Source organism: Hyposmocoma kahamanoa, unplaced genomic scaffold, assembly GCF_003589595.1.
Source record: "Hyposmocoma kahamanoa isolate Upper Pololo Valley unplaced genomic scaffold, ASM358959v1 138, whole genome shotgun sequence".
NCBI lineage: Eukaryota > Metazoa > Arthropoda > Insecta > Lepidoptera > Cosmopterigidae > Hyposmocoma > Hyposmocoma kahamanoa.
Window position 1 is genome coordinate 1,528,581 of NW_020653492.1, and position 22,878 is coordinate 1,551,458.

Here is a 22,878-nt window from a genome sequence, read left to right on the forward strand (position 1 = left end):
TAAAATGACGGAATAAGGCTTACTTTCATCCTTTTTCATTGACTAGACGTAGTTACTGATGTTACATAGTTCTACATTTTTTTTCTCAATGATTGCTTTACTAAGATTTTAAGGCGGTGAAAATAGAGTCACAGGTCAGAAACACTTCTATTTATACTTGACTACGTCGAAGACTAAATTAAGCGCAATTATTGATGTATTTCTCTAGTAAAAGCGCACTGGTCAAATTTCTAAGAGTTCTGTTTTTAATCTTTTTTCGATTACAAAAGACCTTTGAGCTTAAATCGTAGATACCTAGGAAATGAAACTATATTTCCGGTTGAGTCAACCGTAACCATGGGACCTGTAAAGGGCCCGAAACGTTACTTTGTTTGAAAAAACAAACATACGCGATTTAAATTCGGAAAAATAGTTTCATTTCCTATGTGTAACAGTCGCGAAAACCTAAGAACTCGTAGATACCTAATTAGTTTAAAAAAGTTACGCGTTTAAGCAAGGCGTTGTTACATGATACCATCGCAAAAGGCCGGGTGGAACCCGGCCTTAGTCCCGGACCTTTTTCGCTGCATTCTCTTACGTTTATAATTTATAAAATCGATATCTCGACATAATCGAGACTTACAAAGCAATTATCCCTGCAAAGTACTTTTATTGACATTGTTGTTATATTACCATTAAAAGGTAAATACCATTCATTTACGTATTATATAAATGCATATTTGTATAATCCTTTTAGCAATTAACATACTTATTCAACCTATTATTTTCTTTGCTGTTCGCATTGTCTCTGTTCTGGGTTTTTTGAAGCTCACTGAGTGATTTCAATGTTCAGGGAATTCCATTGAGACCAGATACAATTATTTGAATATTTGAGTAGCAGTAGAGCTCCTTGTGAAAGAGTTTGTCCAGGGAAGTACTGCCACCCCACATATCTCTGCCGCCAAGCAGTAATGTGAGCATTACTGATAATTTTATCTCTTTCCTAACAAAGTAAATTGTAGAGACAAGGTTTCATAGCGTACTTGTAGTAAATAACTGCACAGGAAACTGAATACGTTAGCCCATGATATGACTAGTTAGAATGACTGTGGAGGTTGATTAATGCAAAACATTTCTTTTTATGATATCGAGTGACGGGACGAACAAATCGTGTGCCTGGTTGTTAGTGACATGCCTGTCCGTAGCAGATGCAGTGCCACTCAGAGCTTTAAATCGAACAGACCTGGGGGCTCTGTCACTGCGCCTGTCACCTTGAGACATGAATTGGTAATTCCCATTTACCTGTGATTTCATCAACATCCTTACCTTTCAAAACCTGAAAGCAGTAATGCTTACATCGATACCTCCAATACACACTACACCTATTAAATTTTTTGGTCGTCTCCTTTTTATTTTGTTTTTATTTTTTCACAAAATTAGTTTCTTTTGTTCGTTTTTCGAATTTTGTTTTTTGTTTCTTGATTAATTTTTTTCCCAAAATTCGTAGAGATATTAGGTTGCTAACAGATTGCGTGCATGTTTGCAGTTAATGCGTGAAGTCGAAATCAACTTCATGCAGTCGTGGGCTCGGATAACGACTTCACGCATTAACTGCATGCAGTCGAAACCGATTTCATGCAGCCGAGATCGACAGCGTGCAGTTAATGCGTGAAGTCGTTATCAACTTCACGCATTAATTGCAAACAAGCAGTCAATCTGTTAGCAACCTATGTAAATAAAATAAGGCTGTTTATATTAAAAACAGAAAGTGACCAAAAATTAAGTTGGCGTAGTGTTGGTTGGAAATATCGACATTACCGTTTGTCGGCAAAAATGGCCAAGGTGGCAGTACTTCCTTGGACGAACTCTTTCACAAGGAGCTCTACTGCTACTTATAAATGTCGCTGCTTTGCCAGAATAGTGACCCAAACAGAAATATTGTATATTTTGGCTTAATGGTTAAAACCAGTCATGTCAATTCGTCGGCTTTGCGCGTCAGATACGCCTGAGTTTTAGATTTATTTATTTTTTTAATATAAAAAAAAACTATAATAGTAATTAGAAAGAAAGAAAGAAGAATGCAAATGCATTAATTTTACTACAAAACCGAAGAAAAAATTAGAGACAAAAAAATTAAAACGTATATACACAAATAAATATTTACAAAATAAATGAAAACACACATTATTCCATAAACAAGGACATTAAGTACAAAGATACATTCTTGTTCCCTGCACTGATTTTACTTACCAAGGCACTGTGAAATTCATAAATCAGTATAATATTTAACAGTAATTCAACTCCCGTTCTCCGTCCAACGTACGTCCGAATTACTGTCAAATAAGTAATACTCGACTAAATAAAAAAACAATGTCAAATAAGAAGCTTCATTCGCATCATGCGTTTTTTAATTTCGTCAAGTATTACATATTTAACAGTAATTGTTTCGGACAGAGAACGAAAGTAGACCCCTAGATATGAGAAGTTCATTAGACACTGCAGAGTGTGAACACGCAGCGGGTTAATGTGAGACACCAGTAATTACTGCCAGCACTGCCAGCAGATGTTGAGTACGAGACGGACCTATACTCTAGAAATCCATCAATACTTATGTTTACAGAGCAATGGACCGCGGCATTTGTCAATTAACACGATTCGTTCGCAATTATACAACCAACGACACAGAGTCATTAGACATATTTGATGATGCAATCATAACATACTCGTAGATATTCTCAGTACAGAGTACTAAAAAAACCGACCTCAAAAGTACGTGGAGTTACTCTATAAGTTACTCTATAATCTATAAGCTAAGTTTTATTGAAATATCCCCTAGTTCGCCACTGTACGGGACATGACACAGGAGATGATAAAAATCGGTTCTCACTACTCAAAGTATATTGAAAGAGAAAAACGCCTTGAATTGGAGAATAACAAAACCAATCATTAAAATAATTGCTCCTTAAGTAAAATTTAGGCGATATTTATAAAAATGAATGTTCATGCGTGATCAGCCACCCTTAGAGGTGGATGATTTTCTTCAAAATGAAATGAGACCACTATATGAAAATCGGTTCACAAATACCGGAGTTATCGCGTAACATATATGCAAAAAAAAACATACAGTCGAATTGAGAACCTCATCCTTTTTTTGAAGTCGGTTCAAATACTTGTGTGGTTTATAGCGACAATTTGAACATAACCAGTGAACAATCAAGTTGAACTCAATATCGTTTAGGGTCAATTTACAATGCCGCGGTACGGAATGGAAGCAATTTGTTGTAACGAAATAGTACAAAGCATAATGAACTTTATGCCAATTATATAATTTAAAGCCAAAAAACAGAACGCGCGACTTTCGGAAAAATCTCGCGCAGTCTTGGGGAACTCCGTTCCGCAGCCCAATGTAAATTGAGCTTTAAACTGAAAACAAAGGCTTTTCAGTTGTATACCCTTGGTTTTTGCCACACGTGGTAAAAGGGCAAAATTTTAAAGTGTTGTTTACTATATAACATAGTCTCCTTTTAACTCTCCCAAAACAGGGAGGTTTCTATTTCGTAATACTTCCACATATGTAGGTACGTACAAGATTTCATCAAAACCTTCTTGACAAATTTCGCTATTGAAACGCAACGAAAACTTTGTAATTCGAACCTTTACATATGTAAACACATGTTGCCCTGCAAGGAGATTCCAAAGTAGGCGTGCAACAGTGATACTTGAACTAAAACTGACGAGAACAAAGCACGTGGATAGGCTTGATAAAAAATGGAAAAGGCATGATGGTAAACCTAGATTTAAGAGCTCGACTCGTTCTCAGTGTTGTAAATGACATTCCGTCCTGTGCATTGCTTTTTCAATAACATTAGTTATGCGATGTGACCCCTTCAAGGCCGTTCCCTTAAATAGAGAAGAAATTCAAAGCACTTGACGATGACTTGGTTGCAGTATTTGAATTAAACGAAGTACATATTTATTTACAACAAAAAAAAAATCAATGACTCAAGCCTTCTCTATCATAAAAGGTATGTTAAGGGGTGCATCAACATGGTCTGATCAAATTTTAACTGGTTTTCCGTATGGTATTTACGATGAACCACCGTAGCAAGAACTTGCTTCAAAAATTCCTAAAAATTATTTCGGTTCCCCATGCGAAATGTATCAACCAAGTATATGCACGGCGAACTGTTGTGAATGTTTTTTCTCTCACCAATTTTAATCTATGTTCATACTAAAGTTGTTTATTATATCTAGCTTATTTATGGACGGTCTGTTTTTGGTAAGCTCTGTTTCTCGCTTTCGAAAAATTTCGCCTACACGCAAGTGTCATATTTTCTAAACAAGTATCAAAATTTCAATCTATAACCCATTTAGGTTCTAGATTCATTTTAGTAGAAGTCATGTGACAAACTCGGCTGTGATGTTGCTAGTCTCATGATGTTTCTAGAGTAGCAACGGAGCTTCCGATTACATTGTACAGAGATAGACGTGACACTGCCATCCAATGCTTTTCTTAATGCACTCTCGCATAGAGACTGGTCATATAAATAGCTGGTAATTTCATTTTCGAAAAGGGAGATGACCTAATTAAAGGTCATTAACAATAATTATAACTATCGAGTTCTTAGGTTTTCGCGATTGTTACACATAGGAAATGAAAGTATTTTTCCGGATTTAAATCGCATATATTTGTTTTTTCAAACAAACCAACGTTTCGGGCCATTTACAGGTCCTATGGTAAAAACCCTTGGTTGATCCCCTTAGGGTCGTATTCCAGAACTCTACTCAATGCTCAAGTCAGGATTTGAGTATGATTCAAAGCACTCGAAATCATACTCAAGTCCTTGCCATTAGGGTCGTATTTCCAGTGCTTGTGTTTCCAGTGTAATCCTGACTTGAGCTTTGAGTAGAGTTCTAGAATACGACCCTTAGAGGTGAAATATTCTCTTCAAATTGAAATGGGACCAATATTGAGGTACCCTCTTTCCAACAAAAAAAATAATGATCAAAATCTGTTCACAAACGTCGGAGTAATCGCGTCACAGACACCCAAAAGAAATGCAGTCGAATTGAGAACGTCCTCCTTTTTTGAAGTCGGTTGAAAATAACTTTTCACGCCTCACACTTACTCACTCACACACAAAGAATGTTGAAAAGTCAAAAAAGGAAATTTTTTGACTTTTAACATTCTTTTTTCTGGCAAGCGTGTCCTTTGTCATGAGATGATTTCGTTCATCAGTACTGAAATATAATTTGTTTTTAATATAATTCCCCCGTCATAACTTATTGAACACATAGATGCATCTCGCACACAAAATTTGTGAGGAAGTAAATGTAGGATACCTAATTTGGCGAACGTAATTACGTTTTATGTCTTCTAACTGTATGTAATATTAATTTTATTCTGCGTAATAAATTGTTATTTTTATTTTCTTGTTTCTTGTTGTTGTTGTTCTTTTGTTTGGAAATTCAGTTTACTTTAATTTTGACAATATTATTAATCTTGAAATTCAGTTGATTTCATTTATGTATTTTGAAGAATAGTAAGTTTAGACATTGTGATTTAAAGGTTTAAAAAATTCTAATGTATTTTACTGCTAGTAACAAACTACGGACCTTACTGTAGTATCTGAGAATAAAACATTTTTATTTTATTTATTTAAAATTTGTTTGATGAATACAAACTTGATTAATTCGATTGGAGTTCAGATGTCAAGGTTCGCTAAAGGGCAATGGAGCGCAGCAGACTGAACGGATTACTAACCGGGTTCAGTTTTATGCGCATGGATATGTAGATCGGAATTAATAACCGATTGGGTCCTACCAGATGGCCTCCGCAATATAAAAGATATCGTGACGACTAAGACAACTAGCTTTTGCAGCAGTTCGTCCAGAGTAGTACTACCACCTAACCTATTTCAGCCGCCAAGCGGTAATGTGAGCATTACAACATTCCGGTTTTGAAAGGGACGGGTACTGGTGAAACTACAGGCACATGGGACTTGTCAACTTTTGTTAGGATGACGGGCGCAGTGGCAGTGCCTCTCTCTACCCCTCAGATCTTTGTGCGTAGGTTTGTAGACAATAAATAAACCGAGTTTTAAAATTGTGTTCTTTAATATGTACCGCAAAACAACATAACACAAACTGAATGCTTTCTGCCATACCACTTATTTATTTTTTTAATAATACCTCTATGGAAAAGTAAAAACACAAGCAGCCTACAATTCGATAAGAAAAATACAACTAATATCACTCTGCCATTTATAAAAACCGATTATTTAAATAATTAAAGACGAGAATCATTAAAATCATATATCTAAGTGTATGTTAGTTATTTAAAGACGTACTGCCAAATGGAAACGCTTAAGCATTGGATGACGGAAACTTAGGCCCACGTGATATCGCAACGTGAGTTAACCACGGAACTTTCCCCGCAACGAGTCCAGCAATCGTTGACCAAAGTTGTAGACAACTTTGTTTTATATTACAATAATTTTCGGACGCCTTGAAGGAGATGTTAGATTGTTCGTTTTAGAGGTATGTGAATGATATACGAGTATAACCAGCCGCGTAATTATTGGTTGAATGTATTGTCGTACAGTTGGTAAAAGAGTCAACAGAGGTGCGCGCGGTCTATCGAATATTTTGTACGACAACGTACCGTTTTGTAAGCGGTTCTTTTGAAGTAGGATGCACGATTTTTTGCTTTGAATCTATTTTTTTATCGTAATGGATCATATACCTCTGAATCGATCCGCGGATCGGACCGTATGCTCTTGAATCGATCTCACAATTTGTAATAAACACCTTTATTACATGATTTAATTGCCATAATAATTTTTTTTTTCTTTTCACAGATGCCAATCTTTTACATCTAAGGGCGCGTTCCCATTATGTCATAACGTTTTATTTATCGTTGAACGATGCGTCTAGCCTGTTCCCATATCACGACTATCTGTCGTGACTGTGTCGTCGGCGTTTATTTTATCGTTGGACGACTGTCGTGTCTAGTTATTCTCACTAAGATCGTGACAAAAATGTATCGGTTCACGGCAGCCACCTTGTCGTTTGCACGACAGAAGCGTTTGAAGCTGCGATTATCTGTCGTCACATTTTTATCGTGACGTTTTATTTATCGTCGTAACGTCAAAAAAGTCGTGAACGACAGTTAACTGTCGTTCACGACATCGTTCGTAATCGCGTTGTCTTATGTGTGAACAAGTTCATTTAAATATACAAGCCATGACACTTTAAACTGCACGGCTATCTGTTGTCACGACATAATGTGAACGCGCCCTAACACCACGCGCACGACTTGTTCGTCCTGTCCTTGGTTTAATAAAACAAAACGAAAATCATAAAAATAATTCAAACTACATGAAACAAACTATATAGATGTGATATTTTCTAATTTCTTTTTTTTTTCGTTTTATTATATTACGTTTTACTTATCGTCAGACGACTGTCGTTCTAGCTCTTCCCATTGTCACGACAATCTGTCGTCGTAACGTCAAAAAAATCGTGAACGATAATTAATCGTGGTATTTTGTGTCTGAACAACTCCATTTAAATTACAAACCACGACACTTTAAACTGCACTACTATCTGTCGTCACGACGTAATGGGAACGCGCCCTAACTAAACTCTTCAATAATAATGTCATACAACTTAATGTCCACAGCATTAGGACAATGCTCCTCTTTTTATTTTCTGTTTCCGTACTTGACGAAATCATTTTGAAGGTATGATTCCGAAAGCAACCAAGCAGCTGCAAACCGCAGACGGACTCTCCTGCAAGTCCGAAGACTCACTCTCCTAGTACACGTAAAAAGTCTTAGAATTACATTACAAAATTAAATTTCGTTCAGAGCGAGTCAAATTGAATCCTAACGAAACCTGTGAAAGGTACATATTGCACTGAAGGGCACTAATTGCTAGAATCGATACAATACATTTGGAATTATTTCAGATAAATGTTGTTTATTTTAGCCATAACCACAGAATAATGCATAGTACTCTGAGGTATTTGGCATTTCTAACCGTGAAGACAATGATTTCGTTTACGATCGATAAGCGGTTACAACATGCGTAGCGCGTGCGTCATTTGCAAGCGCCCGGCTACTGAACAGGCTGTTTCGGCACTACCGGACTGCCATCGCTGCACGGAGAGCACAAAGCCTGGTATAATACAATTTTTTCCCATACCCATTGTAATGACTACAGATCAATCAAAACACATTGAATCTATGGGCAAAAGAGAACCGTATATTCGGTATATTACATATCTATACCTTCCATTTAAAAAATGTAATGTGAGATATAACGTTATTGTCGTAAATGAGCTGGACAGGCCATGTAGTCAATACCAGCCGCCCCTTTCTCAGCACTCATCATATTATATTGGGAGACTACATAATGAATTTACTTTATTGCCAACTTTTATCGAAATCGATTCAGAAATTTGGTTAACTATAACAGTTGCTAGTTTTTAATATTTTCGGAGATTTTAGGTTTAAATAAAACATTTAAAACGGTGTTGTCACGATTGGCCACCCTAGATTTGCTGGCCCGGGCGGGCCAGCAATCCGCCACTGACCATATGTATAACTATCCTAACCAATATATATGCTTTAATGTCTTTTCCACATTATCTATTCCCATTGGTCGAACGCAGTCTAATTGACTCTACAGAATATTTCGATGATGCCTGAAGTGGCTGAATGCTGTTCTTGTAAACGTAAGGATTCTGGTTCGATCAAGCATCGAGCTGCTTAAAACCTTTGTAGTTCTAACCGTGTATATGGAAGTTTTGGTGAAAATTTAGTTATCCCCAATCTTCTCAAAATATAGAGATCAAAATATCCCTCAATGGATACATTGAGGATATTAAGGGATACCTTTCAATGTTAATTACTTAAAAAGGAACAACAATGAAGGGTAGTGAGAGGAAACACGATCTCTTTTTACATAATACTTAAAAGGTTTATATTTTGTTGAGCGATGGTGTTTTATTTTTAAATAATTTTTAGAGAATGTTATGGAAAGTTTAAACAATGATTTAACATAGTTTAAACCTCCGTTAATTTATACCAGGTTAGGTGATCAGTCACATACTTTATCTACATGTGCCAGGAAAATCTAGCATAAAATCTCTAAATATAATAACACTATTATGAGGAAAGCCATATGTCGTAGAGTACTCAAATATCTGTAGTATCGTGACGTAACGTATTGGGTCATTAATAACCAGCAATGGAACGCATATTGATACGACCGCGGCAGCGAAGGCTCCCTATTACACGATTCCAATCGGCTTGCAAAAGAAATTTATTCTTATAACTTAGTATTAGGTATTGAACGCAAAAATATTTTGCATTGCAGCGTTTGCTGAGTACCTTTTATATCGATTTACTTTATTCGAATATACACCCTTCGACTTTGCAATACAGTGTAATATAATGCGCCCGTAACACTTGACATTGGGTTTAAGGCAGTTACTCTGCCCCTACCAAGATATTACTGTGACGGTTGTCGCTAGCGACCGTGTAAATTACTTCACAATTTTGTATGGCCAATTATACAGCGACTCTAGCGAGAAGACTCGCAAGAAGAAACCAAATATAAAAATATTTTACGCGGTCACTGCATTCTCATGGTAGGGGCACTAAAGTTAGTAACCTAGCACAGAGTTAGTGTATTTGACGTAAGTAATACAAACTTGTTATTATATGCCGTAACGTCATATTGCTTACGTGTGCATCGTAAAAAGAAATTAAAATGTTCACCGTGACACAACATATACTTGCGCTAGACACGAACAGCGCATTTCTATTCAATGTATTTATTTGCTTTTTTTTTGTACATACAAATTATTATTTCTAATTAACCTTTGAATGGAAGTTCATATTTTATCTACGACGCTATAACTATATGACGTCATAGTGAATTTTACGCGAAATGTAGAATTGTGACGAATTACAACATAGAACATGGAATTTTGAATCGATGAATAACTTTATCTTCAGAATTATGTCCATTCCCGCATTACCTCCATTAGTGTTGTAAGAGACTAAGGAAGGGACAAAACAAGTGCACGTGACGTAGATCGACTTTTATCAGTTTACTGTATTGTTAAAACAACTTCCACTTATACTTGACTTACGCTAGCAGTCGCGCCTAACGGTCGATGTGGGTTCTATGTTTTTTATCATAGTCATATTAAAACGCACCAATCTATTTTGAGACCCGCGTAAAATTGCATAGAGCCTAAATGCTTAATTATATTCTATGGTTCGGCCGATATTCCTAGCCCTTTCTGACGTATTATTAAATAGCAACGTGTGATATGAACTGAACTGCCTCCGTGGCCGAACGGTTATCATACCGGACCGTAACTCAGAGGTCCCAGGTTCGATTCCCGGGTCGGGAGAAACATTTGTATGGCCTACATTTATTTCTCTCGTGAGTTTGGGTGTAATTTGTGGTTGTCTATGTGTGTGTCCATAGCATCTGTGACACAGGGTTTCCCTAGTGCGGGGCTATGTTGAGTGCGTGCGTTATTATTATAATTAAAAAAAAATAAATGGCAAAACCTGTTCCCTTTTTATGTGCGTTTTTTTAAATATATAAATACCTAAATCGTTAAACAAAGCAATGCACAAAAAGGAAGATTTTTGGCACCAACGTCCGTAAAATCAGTACAACAACATTTTTTTTAAATTCGCAACTTGCTGACGGGTCGGACTGACTTGCAAACACATAATAGCACAGCAATCTCATTTCGTTTTACAATTGGCCGCTTTTTCACGTATAGAATTTAGTAAAATAATACGCAAAAGCTTTAGTTGCCTAAAAACCTTGACCATCGATTCATATTATTAAAAGAAATATTATTCGAAAACGATTATTATATCAAGTGTGTATAGATATTATATCAAGTGTGGGTCGTGTTAAAATGTACAATTCTACCAGTGTAGATTACACGTGGACGTCCTTAATTGTCCGATAAAACAGAATGCAGCGCAATTTGCTTTGAATTAGGAGTGACGGAAAACATAGTTTTTACATGCACTTTTTAAGACGTGAAGTCTCTAACCTAGATTGACACATTGTTGTCGAATCTTCTAGTGTCTAGAATTTAAAAATAATAACAATTAATTTAACACTAGTTGTGTTTGCACTTCATTTTAATTACAAAAACGTAAGCACCAGTGATCGTAAACATTTTCTTCAAATAAAAAATGACTGTAAAAGAAAATATCCTGAGAATTTGTGACACATGAAATTTGCAAATGACACGATAATACTTTTTCTTCTCTTTATTGTTTTTATTAATTTTAATTATAATTAAAAAGATTTGTTTAGTTGTAATTATTAATACAAAACTTAGAAAAAATTCTTTCGATCCGGCCCGATTCCAACCGACGCCTTCTAGCAAACCGCTACGCTAGACCAACAAAATTTAACTTTCATAGTTCGAATTCAGCAGGTTTTCTAAGTGGTCGATCTTTGTATTAATAATTATAACAAATTAGTGGAGTAATTTCACAAAAAGTAATTGAATATCAATTCAATAAAAAATTGGTTCGTTTAGTGTTTAGAACCTCTTTTTCTTTACGGTTTTTATAGTGCAAGTTTTAAGGAAAGATAGATATTATTAATTCAATATTTAGTCATTATTAAGAGTAAAAAAAAATTATAATTACATAAAGGTAAATAAAATATATATGTTTGAGAGTTTTGTTTCACGGTATTTATTACATTTCTTTGTTTACAAGATATCTGAATGACATGGCGTCTGATAAAAGGCCAACATTTCCTTCCGTATAATGCTAAAACAAACGAAGCATAAGAAAGTACAATATCTCTCCGTAACGACAAACGCTAACAGAACTGAAACGCATTTGAAAACGCAAATAATTCCCACGGACTGCAAGTTAAAAGTTCAACAAAATAACAAAACACTTCATTCAACGTCCGCCGTATCCCCCTCGTGTATTTGTGAAATCTGAATGTACCCCGATTGGGGCACAATGGAGTCTAATGACGTCACTAATTAGGGTTGAAGAATTTTATAACCCACACCGAGATGAACAAAAATTTTGTGGTTATCTATTTTCAAAACTGATTGCGTTAAAATACTAGTGTCACTGCATTGCTAAGTTATTGACGGAAACGGAACAAGCAAAATGATGATTTCCCTTTTGCTACTTGAGTCCATATACTTTTCTACCAAAAGAAAGTGCACACTTGCTAAAATTTTATAGATTTTAAAGGAAAGAAAGCTGTAGAACATATCCATTTTGTTTTTTTACAATACCAAGTGATGGAATAAGATGTGCACCTGGTGGCAAGCGACCTTCTTCTCTTATATATCGTTCGTACATATTGTTTTTAACGAGTGTTATCATTTGTCTATCACTCCAATCTTTGTTATAATATGGTTGACAAGCTGATGATCGTTCTAGTTATGCTGTTCTCCACTTCACATATGAATATTTATAATTTTTGTAGAGCTCCTTGAGAAAGAGCCTGATGGTAAGCGACACGATTGTCCATAACAATTGCAGCGCCACTCTAGTTTAAATCACAAAAATTTGAGGAGCTATGCCAGCCAATACGCCTGTCATTCTGAGACATAAGTGGACGAGTCCCATGTGCCTGTAATTTCACCAACACCCTTACCCTTCCAATGAATGATTGCTTCTCAATTGAGAAATGAACAGCTCCTATATCTTTTCTACATAAGTTTTGTTCGTAGTAACCCTCCCTATCAACCTCTTTGTTATACGGGAAGGGCACTAAACCCTGTGCGCGCACGGGATCCGTCTAAATTCAGGTTCTGACCCCAGATCAGCCAGTGTACAGGATTGTCATAGACCGTTGTCACTGACTTCATCCGGTTTTCAAGAGGCTAGTGCCTCGGGTGAGCCGCCCCGGGTGCACGTACAGTACCCTCCCTATGCCCCACGCTCACTTCCCTTTGCTCATTGCGCAACTAACGGTTAAGAAATGAACATTCCGGTTCCCTGTAACAGCATATACCTGTGTGACTTTCATATCTTAATTACGTAAATTTGTCAGTATTCAGTAGCAATAAATACCTTTCGCTTATGGAAAATATTGTGATGAAACCGGCATGTTGAAGAAGGTTCACAGCCCTTGAAAAGCAAATGAAATCGCCAATCCTCATTGTGCCACGGTGGCGAACTATGACCCCAAGACAGCTAACTCCTCCATTGAACACCACGCCAATTATATTTTTGGGGCACTTTCTGTTATATTTGTAAACAGCCATATTTATTTTCTAATATTATGTTCCCCGAATTTTGTGAAAAAAAAATAAGGAAACAAGAAACAAAATTCGAAGAAAAAGAACAAGAAAACGAATTTTGTTAAAAATAAAATTAAGAAACAGAAAAACAAAAAAAAACGGAACAGGTCAAATAAATAAAATGGCGTAACGTTCATTGAAGATATCGATCGCAGAGTGTCAATGGCAGGAACAGTGGCTTGTCTGTGACTAGTCATCGATCTACCTGCCATTGCAATTTTTTTTAGTACTTTGCTGTGGCGAGCCGATGGCACGTCTATGACGTAGTCTACTAATTTTATTTGACATTTCTTTCGATTCGTTTTTACTTACAATTGAAGTGCTTATATCGATTATCGAGTTTTATTTTATTAAAAAAAAAAAGTTTCATTTGAAGACTGAATTGCTGGTTAAAGGAAATAAATTTAAGATATGCATAGTAATTTCCATTGTAGTTTTATCCAGGCAACTTCGATCATTAGTGATTGAATGAATCAGTGCCACCACTGCCTTTCTACTGACATTCTATTGAGACTCAACTGCTATAGCAAGTAGATTTTGCAAAATAACGCACACACTCAACATAGCCCCGCACTAGGGAAACCCTGTGTCGCGGGTGCCATGGACACAAACATAGACAACCACAATAAATAACGATTATTATCATAATTGCAATATAATCTCAATGGAGTCTCAATGGGATTACAATGACCATTCGTTTAAAAAAAACTAGCAGAATCGAGGCCCTAGTTTGTTGCCTCGGCGCACTATGGAGAACCGCCTAAGAGAGCCGTGCCAAAAATGATTTTTCTGAAAGTCGACTGAGTACATGTATCTAAGAAGCTAAGGGATTAATCTATACGAATAAGCATGGTTTGAACTTCTATTTGCTACTATTTTATAGCAGATTGCAGCATGAAAAAAATTTCAAAATAAACATTTTTTCAGTACGAATTTAAAGTGATATAGCAATAGTACTTATACGAGTATTGTACCATTTCGGAAAGCTGAAAATATATATTTTCTTACAAAACACATAAATATAAAGTTTTGGCAAATATCAGCGAAATATATCTGTAGATAGGCAGTTTTTGCTTATCTATAATTTTCAATTGGAGTTTTGTCTTTTGCCCAAATTTGCCGATGTTCTATAAATGTTATTTTGCAGGAATACTAATATAATTTTATGAGATAAAGAAATTGCGACTTGGGACCCTGTACTGCTTGTGTCAATCTTTGGTAAAAAACTTAGACATCTACATTTTTTACGAAGTCTTATTATTTCATCGGCGATATAAGAAATGCAATAAGCGAAATGCGGTGATGTTTCACATATTAAGAGTGCGTCTTGCTTTTGAAAAATGACACTTAGCTCGGTTGTTGTATACATATAAATACAGTGTATAGTCGTGTGGATGGATAGCAATATGCACAAATACAGATAGCATTGTATATGTATAAGTAATTGATACATCGCAACACAAGTGGCTTTCGCTCGTCGATAGATAATTCATGATTTATCTCGCGGCTGTTGGGGCTGTCCTTGTTTGATGCAGATTTCGATCATCTTTAATACTAGCGCCATTAGAGTTATATTACCAGCAGGTCGATTCACAACCTTACGATAACTCTGTTGTCGACCGATTTATATTTGTTATCGTACGATTTCTTTTAATTTTTATTCACAATATGCGAATCGAACGTCAAACTGTCGATTACTCGAACTTCTCGACCGGCAAAGGCTACAAACGTTATTCAGAACACAGTTATCGAATTAAAGTTACCGAACGTCCGATTGTTTACAAAGCAAGAATATAATATGGAAATTTCTTAGTCTTTTAAATAAAGTGTGAATTTTTTTCAATTTTGTTATAATTATTAATACAAAGATCGAACACTCAGAAAAAACATTTAGAAAAAATTCCTTTGATCCGGTCGGATTCGAACCGAACGTCTTCTTGCTGAAAGACCACTTGTTGAAAGACCAAGTACAAAGACACGACGCAAGCACATAGAAAAATTCGTGAGGTCCGTTGGTTCGTTCCGTAGCTTAGTTGGTATAGCGTCTGGCACGGTATGCAAGAAGACGTGTCGGTTCGAATCCGACCGGATCGAAGGAATTTTTTCTAAATGTTTTTTCTGAGTGTTCGATCTTTGTATTAATAATTATAACAAACTAGTGGAGTAATTTCACAAAAAATAATTGAATATCAATTCAATGAAAATTTAATTTTTTCACTTTTATTAATTTATTTTAATGCAAGACTAATGCATACCTATATTTTAGGCCATTAAAATCTTAAAAATGTATATAAAAATATTTTCGTTTGTCTTATAATCTATTTCACCGACTACTCCGTAAACGCTATTGGATAACGATATCGTATCCCGAATAAGAATCGAGCGTTTAACTCGAATGTTCTGAATAGCTCGGGAAGCGCCCTTCGATTCGAGAACGATATTCAATCGTACGATTCGATTAAAATATCAAAGTGTTCTGAGTCGGGGGCTGGTCTCGTATTGGGTAAAAAAATAAAATGTAGCAATATGATTAATATTGCTATTGAAAGTCAAGGCTGCGTACGTTTTTTTAACGAAATGTAACTAATACTTCGACTTATAATGCAACCAACATTGCTGTGACCACAGAATTTTGGCACACAATTTCCTGTATTAGAGTACCAGAGAAACGAAATTAAGTCTTAATCGAGCTATAAAATATTCGTTCCATAAATTAAAAGACAATGTCGAGTATGAAGCTTCGAATACTAATTTGCTCGAGTGTTACTTATTTGACAGTAATTGTTTCGGGCGGATGTCGGTCGGAGAATGAGAGTATTAGGGCCAGGATCTCTCCTCTCATACTGCTAACCACTAGGCCACTGAGGAAGACTTGACATAGTCTACTTAGGAAACTTAAGAGCGGTTACACACGGCGACTTTAGCAGCGATGCAAACGCGATGAAGTCGCTAATCGTCTACCTTTACACACGCGCGCGCGATTTTAAGCAGCGATACAAACGCGATACAAGCGCGTGACTGCAACACTGCAATGCAGCACTGGGATAAATCGCAAGTGCTAAAAAGGTAGGTGTGTAACCACTCTTAATTAGTATGTGTCTCTTAATATTTGACATACACACTTTATAAGACTTAGATAGCCATATATAAATTTTAAATGTTATTTCAATGTTGTGCGCGGTTGTTATTGAGATATAAATTTGTTTGTTTTTGTTATAGTGTTATGGTTTTAGGTGTATTGTATAATTTGTATCTTGTAACTGTGCCAAAATAAATAAATAAAATAAAATAAAATACTGGTTGATGACTGTACCATCTCCTATAAAGGGCACGAAATGTTTTTTTTTTTCGAATAACAAATACGCGATCTGGATCCGAAAATATAGTTTCATTTCGTATGTGTGACCATCGCAAAACTCTTCATCTTTATAATGTTATAGCTCCATCGATACCTTCGATTATTCCGCCAATGTCGAGTTTTTTACTCTTGACCGGCGAATTTCGACAGAAATCGCTGAGAGGAGAATCTACTACAACAGAGAACTTACACAGACTATTACAGAAAAAAATTGTTATTTTTAATAAATTTACACAGGATATACACAAAGCGAGAGTGGAATAACGTTAGGAGAAAGTTGATATTAACGGGACGGGTGATGATACGGTTACAGTCAAAAAACAGGTGCTCGAGGGTACCTACCTTCTGCCACACCACACTTGCACAGGGAGTGGTACGCAAAAATCTTAGAACTCAGTATGTATTTCTGTCAGAAATATAATGTTGTCTTCCCCATACTAATAACCAATTGTTTCGCTGAAGTGGTCATAAGTGTATTATCAGTTGCCTCTTTTTTTCTTGTCGAGTCAATAACAAAAAGTTATAAAATAACAAACCAGTGTTAAATTTCTTTGGCCCAGTATGCAACCACCTCTATGTGCCCTATCTGTTGCCGTTATGAAGCTCCCCACACAGTTAATTAGGTATATGGTCGGCCAATGTTGTTGCACTCCAAGTAATCTGTTAGAGTCACCACAGTAACTAAGGCAGTATGGGCTTAAGTCAAAGTCAAAATCTTTATTTCATGGCAAACAAAAGACACTTGAAATTGTCATATTGATTAAACTCTAGGTACTGCTCATTCGTAACGATTGGTCAAAACTGATTCTGTACGCTTTGTAAATAAACACGTGTACACATTTATCATATTTATTTCAAACACCATAGATATTATAGTAGTTGTTATAAAAGAGTGCGCCCAGGGAAGTACTCCCACCGTACCTATTTCTGCCGCCAAGCGGTAATGAGAGCATTACTATGGTTCGGTTTTGAAGGGTAACGGTGTCAACTTATGTATCAGGCAGTGGCAGTGTCGCTCAGATGTTTGTGATTTAAAGCTCTTAAGTGGCACTGCAGCTGCTATGGACAGGCGTGTCGCTTAACACCAGCCTCACGACTTGTTCTTCCCCTCACTTGATATTATAAAAAAAATCAAATACCATCTTTTTCGCTAGTATTACAAAAGCTTTATTTGGCCTGCTTAATGCGATTTCGTGTCGACAAATGTTGTAATGTTCAAAGTTTAATTCTACAATAGGAACCAAGCTCTTCCAATGTGCTTTGAATTGTATACTTATATTAGGAGGATTTCCATATTTTCGAGAATAAGTTCGACGAAATCAAAAGACACGTGGCATGATATATGGTCAAAGAAAAAGTTTTACAGAGGACAAGCGTCTACAGATCCCAGGCCTGCATCGGCTGTGATGTCGCCCTAATTTCGAGATGCTACGTAAGCTCTCCTACATCATCGGCTGCTGGGATGACATCATCTCAAGTGACCAAACGCTTTGATTGATTCGGAATTCATAAAGATTTTGAGCCGTAGTTTAAGTGTTGAGTTACATTTATTAATATTTATACATTTCTACAATTCTCAAATCGCTACCGCCAATGAACACTACGCCAACTTAATTTTTGGTCATTTTCTGTTTTTAATGTAAACATAATGTAAAAAATGTAGCCTTATTTTATTTACTAATAATAATATTAGTAAATAAAATAAGGCTCCCCGGATTTTGTGAAATAAAAATAAGGAAACAAGATTTTGTTAAAGACAAATAACTCTTATCTCCCTATATTAAACTACACAATTATAATAATTAGTATATAAACTCATTATTTAATTGATACATTATCTTATTAAGATATTTTATTATTCGTTTTTAAGTTTAATAATTTGCATGTCTAAGTCTATTTTTAAGTCTTAACTACGCCCTTACAGGGGCACATGTAATGTAATATAAAAATAAATACTGAAATACAAAAAAACTAAATTCGAAAAAAAAAACTAGTTTTGTGAAAAAAAAGAGACAAAATAAAAACAGACATGACCAATAAATTAGGTTGGCGTATTATATTTAGTATTGGAGGTATCCAAATGATACGTAATTAAGGGGTAATAATTAATTATAAATAGACAACATCACATACGTTGCACGGATCACAAAGTAAGTAACTAAATCGCTCGTGATGTGGAAATCGGAAACAACGCCAGTACCACAAACACTCTGATCCCGAAACAATATAGAAAACTTGCTTTTCTACATTGACTCGGACGGGGATCGAACACGAGACCTCAGAGATGGCTGCACCGGTGAGCAAGCCACTCGACCACGGATGTCGTCAATATTGATTTGCAGTCGATTGATATTTGTTATTAAAGATAGACTTTGTAGCACCAGTGCTCCTTATGAAAGAGTTCGTCCTGAAGTACTGTCGCCTTACCTGTTTCTGCCACCAAGCGGTAATGTGAGCATTATTGCGTTCCGGTTTGGATATCCAGTGACGGAGCGAACGAGTCGTGCGCCTGATGGTAAACTACACGCCTGTCTATAACAATTGCAGTGCCACTCAGAGCTTTAGATCGCAAAGATCTGAGAAACACTGCCACTGCGCCCGTTATCCTGACACATAAGTTGACAAGTCCCATGTGCCTGTAATTTCACCAGCACCTTCTAAACCGGGACACAGTAATGCTAACATTACTGCTTGGCGGCATAAATAGGTAAGGTACTTCCTTGGACGAATTTTTTTTTTTTTTTTTATACATGACAGGCAAATGACTCCACTCCACCTGATGTTAAGTGGAAAGTGGTATCCAAACGCGAAGGAACCTAGTGCAGCGATGGAATCCTCACTGCACTAGCCACCTCCACCCTGCCTGCCTACAATATGCCTCTTCACTATTTCACAAGGATCTCTACTGATGCTAAACTTGTCAACTTATGTCTCAGGGTGACGGGCGCAGTGGCAGTGCCCTTAAGATCTTGCGATTTAAAGCTCTGAGTGGCACTTCAACTGTTATGGATAGGCATGTCGCTTACCAGGTGCGCGACTTGTTCGTCCCGTCACTTGGCATTTTATCAAAAAAAAAAATATCGATCCTGCACTTGAAATAGATTTATTCGTACGAGCCTAAGAAAGATATTTAAAAGCTGTCATCACTTTATCATAATTACGGATCACCAGTTGAAATATGGTGGTACATATCATTATAACCTGTAGTTATTTTTAGGCATTGTTTCGCGTTAGCCAGCGATACCACGTGTAACTCGCCGCATTCTCACTTGTTAGTCGCGTAATTTCCGCTTACATTATCCCCTATCTAAACACCAACGGTATAAAGTTTACATTGTATGTTCTCCCAGGAACCAATGAAATGGAACTAGTTGAACTTTAAAGAATCATTTAACGAAATATTTGCGAAGATAACTTACACAACCAGACAACGGAGACTCCTCTCCCTTTCACTCGGTCGTGTGACCTTACGGCGAGTCTGATACATTTTTAGTAACTAGATTTTCAATCTATTGATTACCTATTCGAGATTTGCGATATAACGAACCGCAATAATAAGAAACGTAAGGCAATTTCTTCGAGGTTCTCAATTCGTACAGTACGTTTTTTGCCGTACGTAACGGCATTTGTGAACCGATTATGATGATTCTTTTTTTTTTGTTGGAAAGAGATGACAACTCAGATGTGGTCTCATCTAAATTTGAAGAAAGTATTCCACCTCTAAGGGTGACAAACTAGGGGATGAATGATTTTTGAGGTCGGTTTTTTAGTAGTCTATATTGAGATTATTATAATCTCAATATAGAGATTATATATATTGATGAGAGATTTGTATAAAACGGTCATGAACATCTGTATTCGTCATCTGGGTTGATGACGACATGAAAGGGTCCCTTGTAACCAACCTTGCTTTACTGTCAGTCGCATCATCATTAACAATCAAGTGATTGAGACAGAATATTAAAGAAAATATATATTAAAAAATTCTTGTTTGTTTTATTTGCAGGCATCGGCAAGCTAACCGGCGAGGGCAAGCACCTGGCGGACCCCGAGGTGCTGCGGCGGCTGACGTCATCAGTGTCGTGTGCGCTGGACGAGGCAGCCGCTGCCCTGACGCGCATGCGTAGCGATCAGCCTCCACAGCACCACCGTCACCATCATCAGGACAAGCCGTAAGTACTTAGACACCTTACATTTTTTTTATGTCCATCCCTTTTCACACACCGTTCAAATTTAAAAATATTGTCAACCACCCGCAGTATGAAAACTGCACTGTGAAGTAATTTCACCAACACCCTTACCCTTTAAAACCGGAACGCAGTAATGCACACATTACTGCTTGGCGGCAGAAAAAGGTAAGGAAAGGCAAGCAGTACTTCCTGGACGAACTCTTTCACAAGGAGCTCTTCAAAAATTATAAATAATGTGAAATGAAAATCAGCGTAGACTACAAATCACTAGAACGATCACCAACTTGTTAGCCATATTGTAACAAAGATTGGGAGTGATTGACAAAGGATAACACTCGTCAAAAACAATATTTACAAAAGATAGGCCTTAATAATCGTAATAAAACACCTAAAAATAAATACCAAACTATTCGACGCGTAATCGGCTTAAGCCGGCCACGTAATTACGCGCATTAAACCAACAGTGAGAGCTCGTTACGTCGAGACGTGTAGCCCGAGTCGAAGTTATACGAATGACGTCTTTTACATCCTTATTATAAACGAAAAGCTTTTCTTACCGGTAAATATAATAAGCCGATTCACTTCAACAGATTTGGTATTAACCCTGAAACAGCATATAAAAAGCATCGTCACTCGTCGTCAGTTGAACATAACTAAACATATCGTAAAATGACTACGAAACAAGAGCTATGGTAATCTTAAATTATCTACTGCATTTACGTACGCGTAGTTATCAACAAATCAGCGTAGTTCATTTGAATGTCATAAAACATTTAATCCGTGTAACAGCTTATCTTTCGTGTAACACGAATTAGCGCTCAATGGCGGCAAATTACCCATTGCATCGGTTTAACTAAACACAAGACCGCGTGCTTCCTTGTGAAGTTTGTTTTCATATTCCACTATCACTGACATTTTTCCCTTATCACACGTTATTATTGTTTACAGAAATTAACGTTATAAACTTTTTTATCCATCGTGATTCACGCCAACAATATTGTTAAGTATGATGTTTTGTGTCTATTAAATTATTTTTCCTCGCTTATGATTTTCTTATTACACACTTAGTCACACTCTTATCTCAATCGACGCTACGCTTCGTTTCAATAACTTGTGACCTAATGCCTAGAAAACGCCATACCCTTAAGTTTATATAAGAAAACATGTGAGTTAATGGAATTTATATTACACTTTTTAAAGCGTCATAAGTAGTAAGTCCCGGTAATTGGAATACGATTGATATTTAAATACAACACGAACGCGCCGCGTGAGATGTAATCTCGGCCCCCGTGCTATCTGCTCCATATACAGTCGGTTTTATTCATACATCGTCAATGAAATCGCTAACACTTCCTTCCTCTCCGAATTATTCAGCGTCACCCTGAATTAATTCACACGTCCGCCTCACGTATGATGAAAATCCGAGATTGAGTCGAAATATGTGTCGGGCGCCTCCCGAGTCGGTCGTGATCGAGTCGCCAGCGATGCTCCGATCGGCTTGGTCGAGGCGCGGGACGCGACTGTGATTCGTGAAGCTTTGATCTTATCTGACGAGGCGTTGACCTTTAGACCTCTACACTTTCTTTGCGATTCCAACTAAATTCGGTTGTTTTGTGTCAGGACACAATGCGGGTCGACAGCGACGGGCACGAGCGGCAGCGGAAGTGGGAGCGGTAGTAACGCGGCAGCGGGGAGTGGTGCGAGTGGTGGCGGAAGCGGGAGCGGCGCCGACGGCGCGCCATCTCTTGCCGAGGCATGCTCAGACGGCGACGTCGGCACTGTGCGCAAGCTACTCACAGAGGGTCGGTCGGTGCACGAGACCACGGAAGAGGGCGAGTCATTGCTTTCCCTCGCTTGCTCCGCTGGGTACTACGAGCTGGCACAGGTGTTGCTCGCCATGCACGCCAGTGTCGAGGACCGCGGTATCAAGGTTTGTATAATCGCGTGTCTTTATTAATTGATGAATAGTGAGATCCTTTGTGATTGAAACACTTACCCAAGGAGACCGGAATGCC

General features: G+C 37.1%; 1 protein-coding gene across 1 annotated transcript in view; it reads left to right on the forward strand.

The window, feature by feature from the left end:
* Positions 1-22,878, forward strand: part of LOC113240398 (ankyrin repeat domain-containing protein 17-like) — a 44,491-nt gene that overhangs the window by 14,633 nt on the left and 6,980 nt on the right. The window contains exons 4-5 of the mRNA XM_026477687.1: positions 20,680-20,845; positions 22,484-22,793. Coding sequence (XP_026333472.1) covers positions 20,680-20,845; positions 22,484-22,793 — 476 coding nt within the window. The remainder of the gene's footprint in view (positions 1-20,679; positions 20,846-22,483; positions 22,794-22,878) is intronic.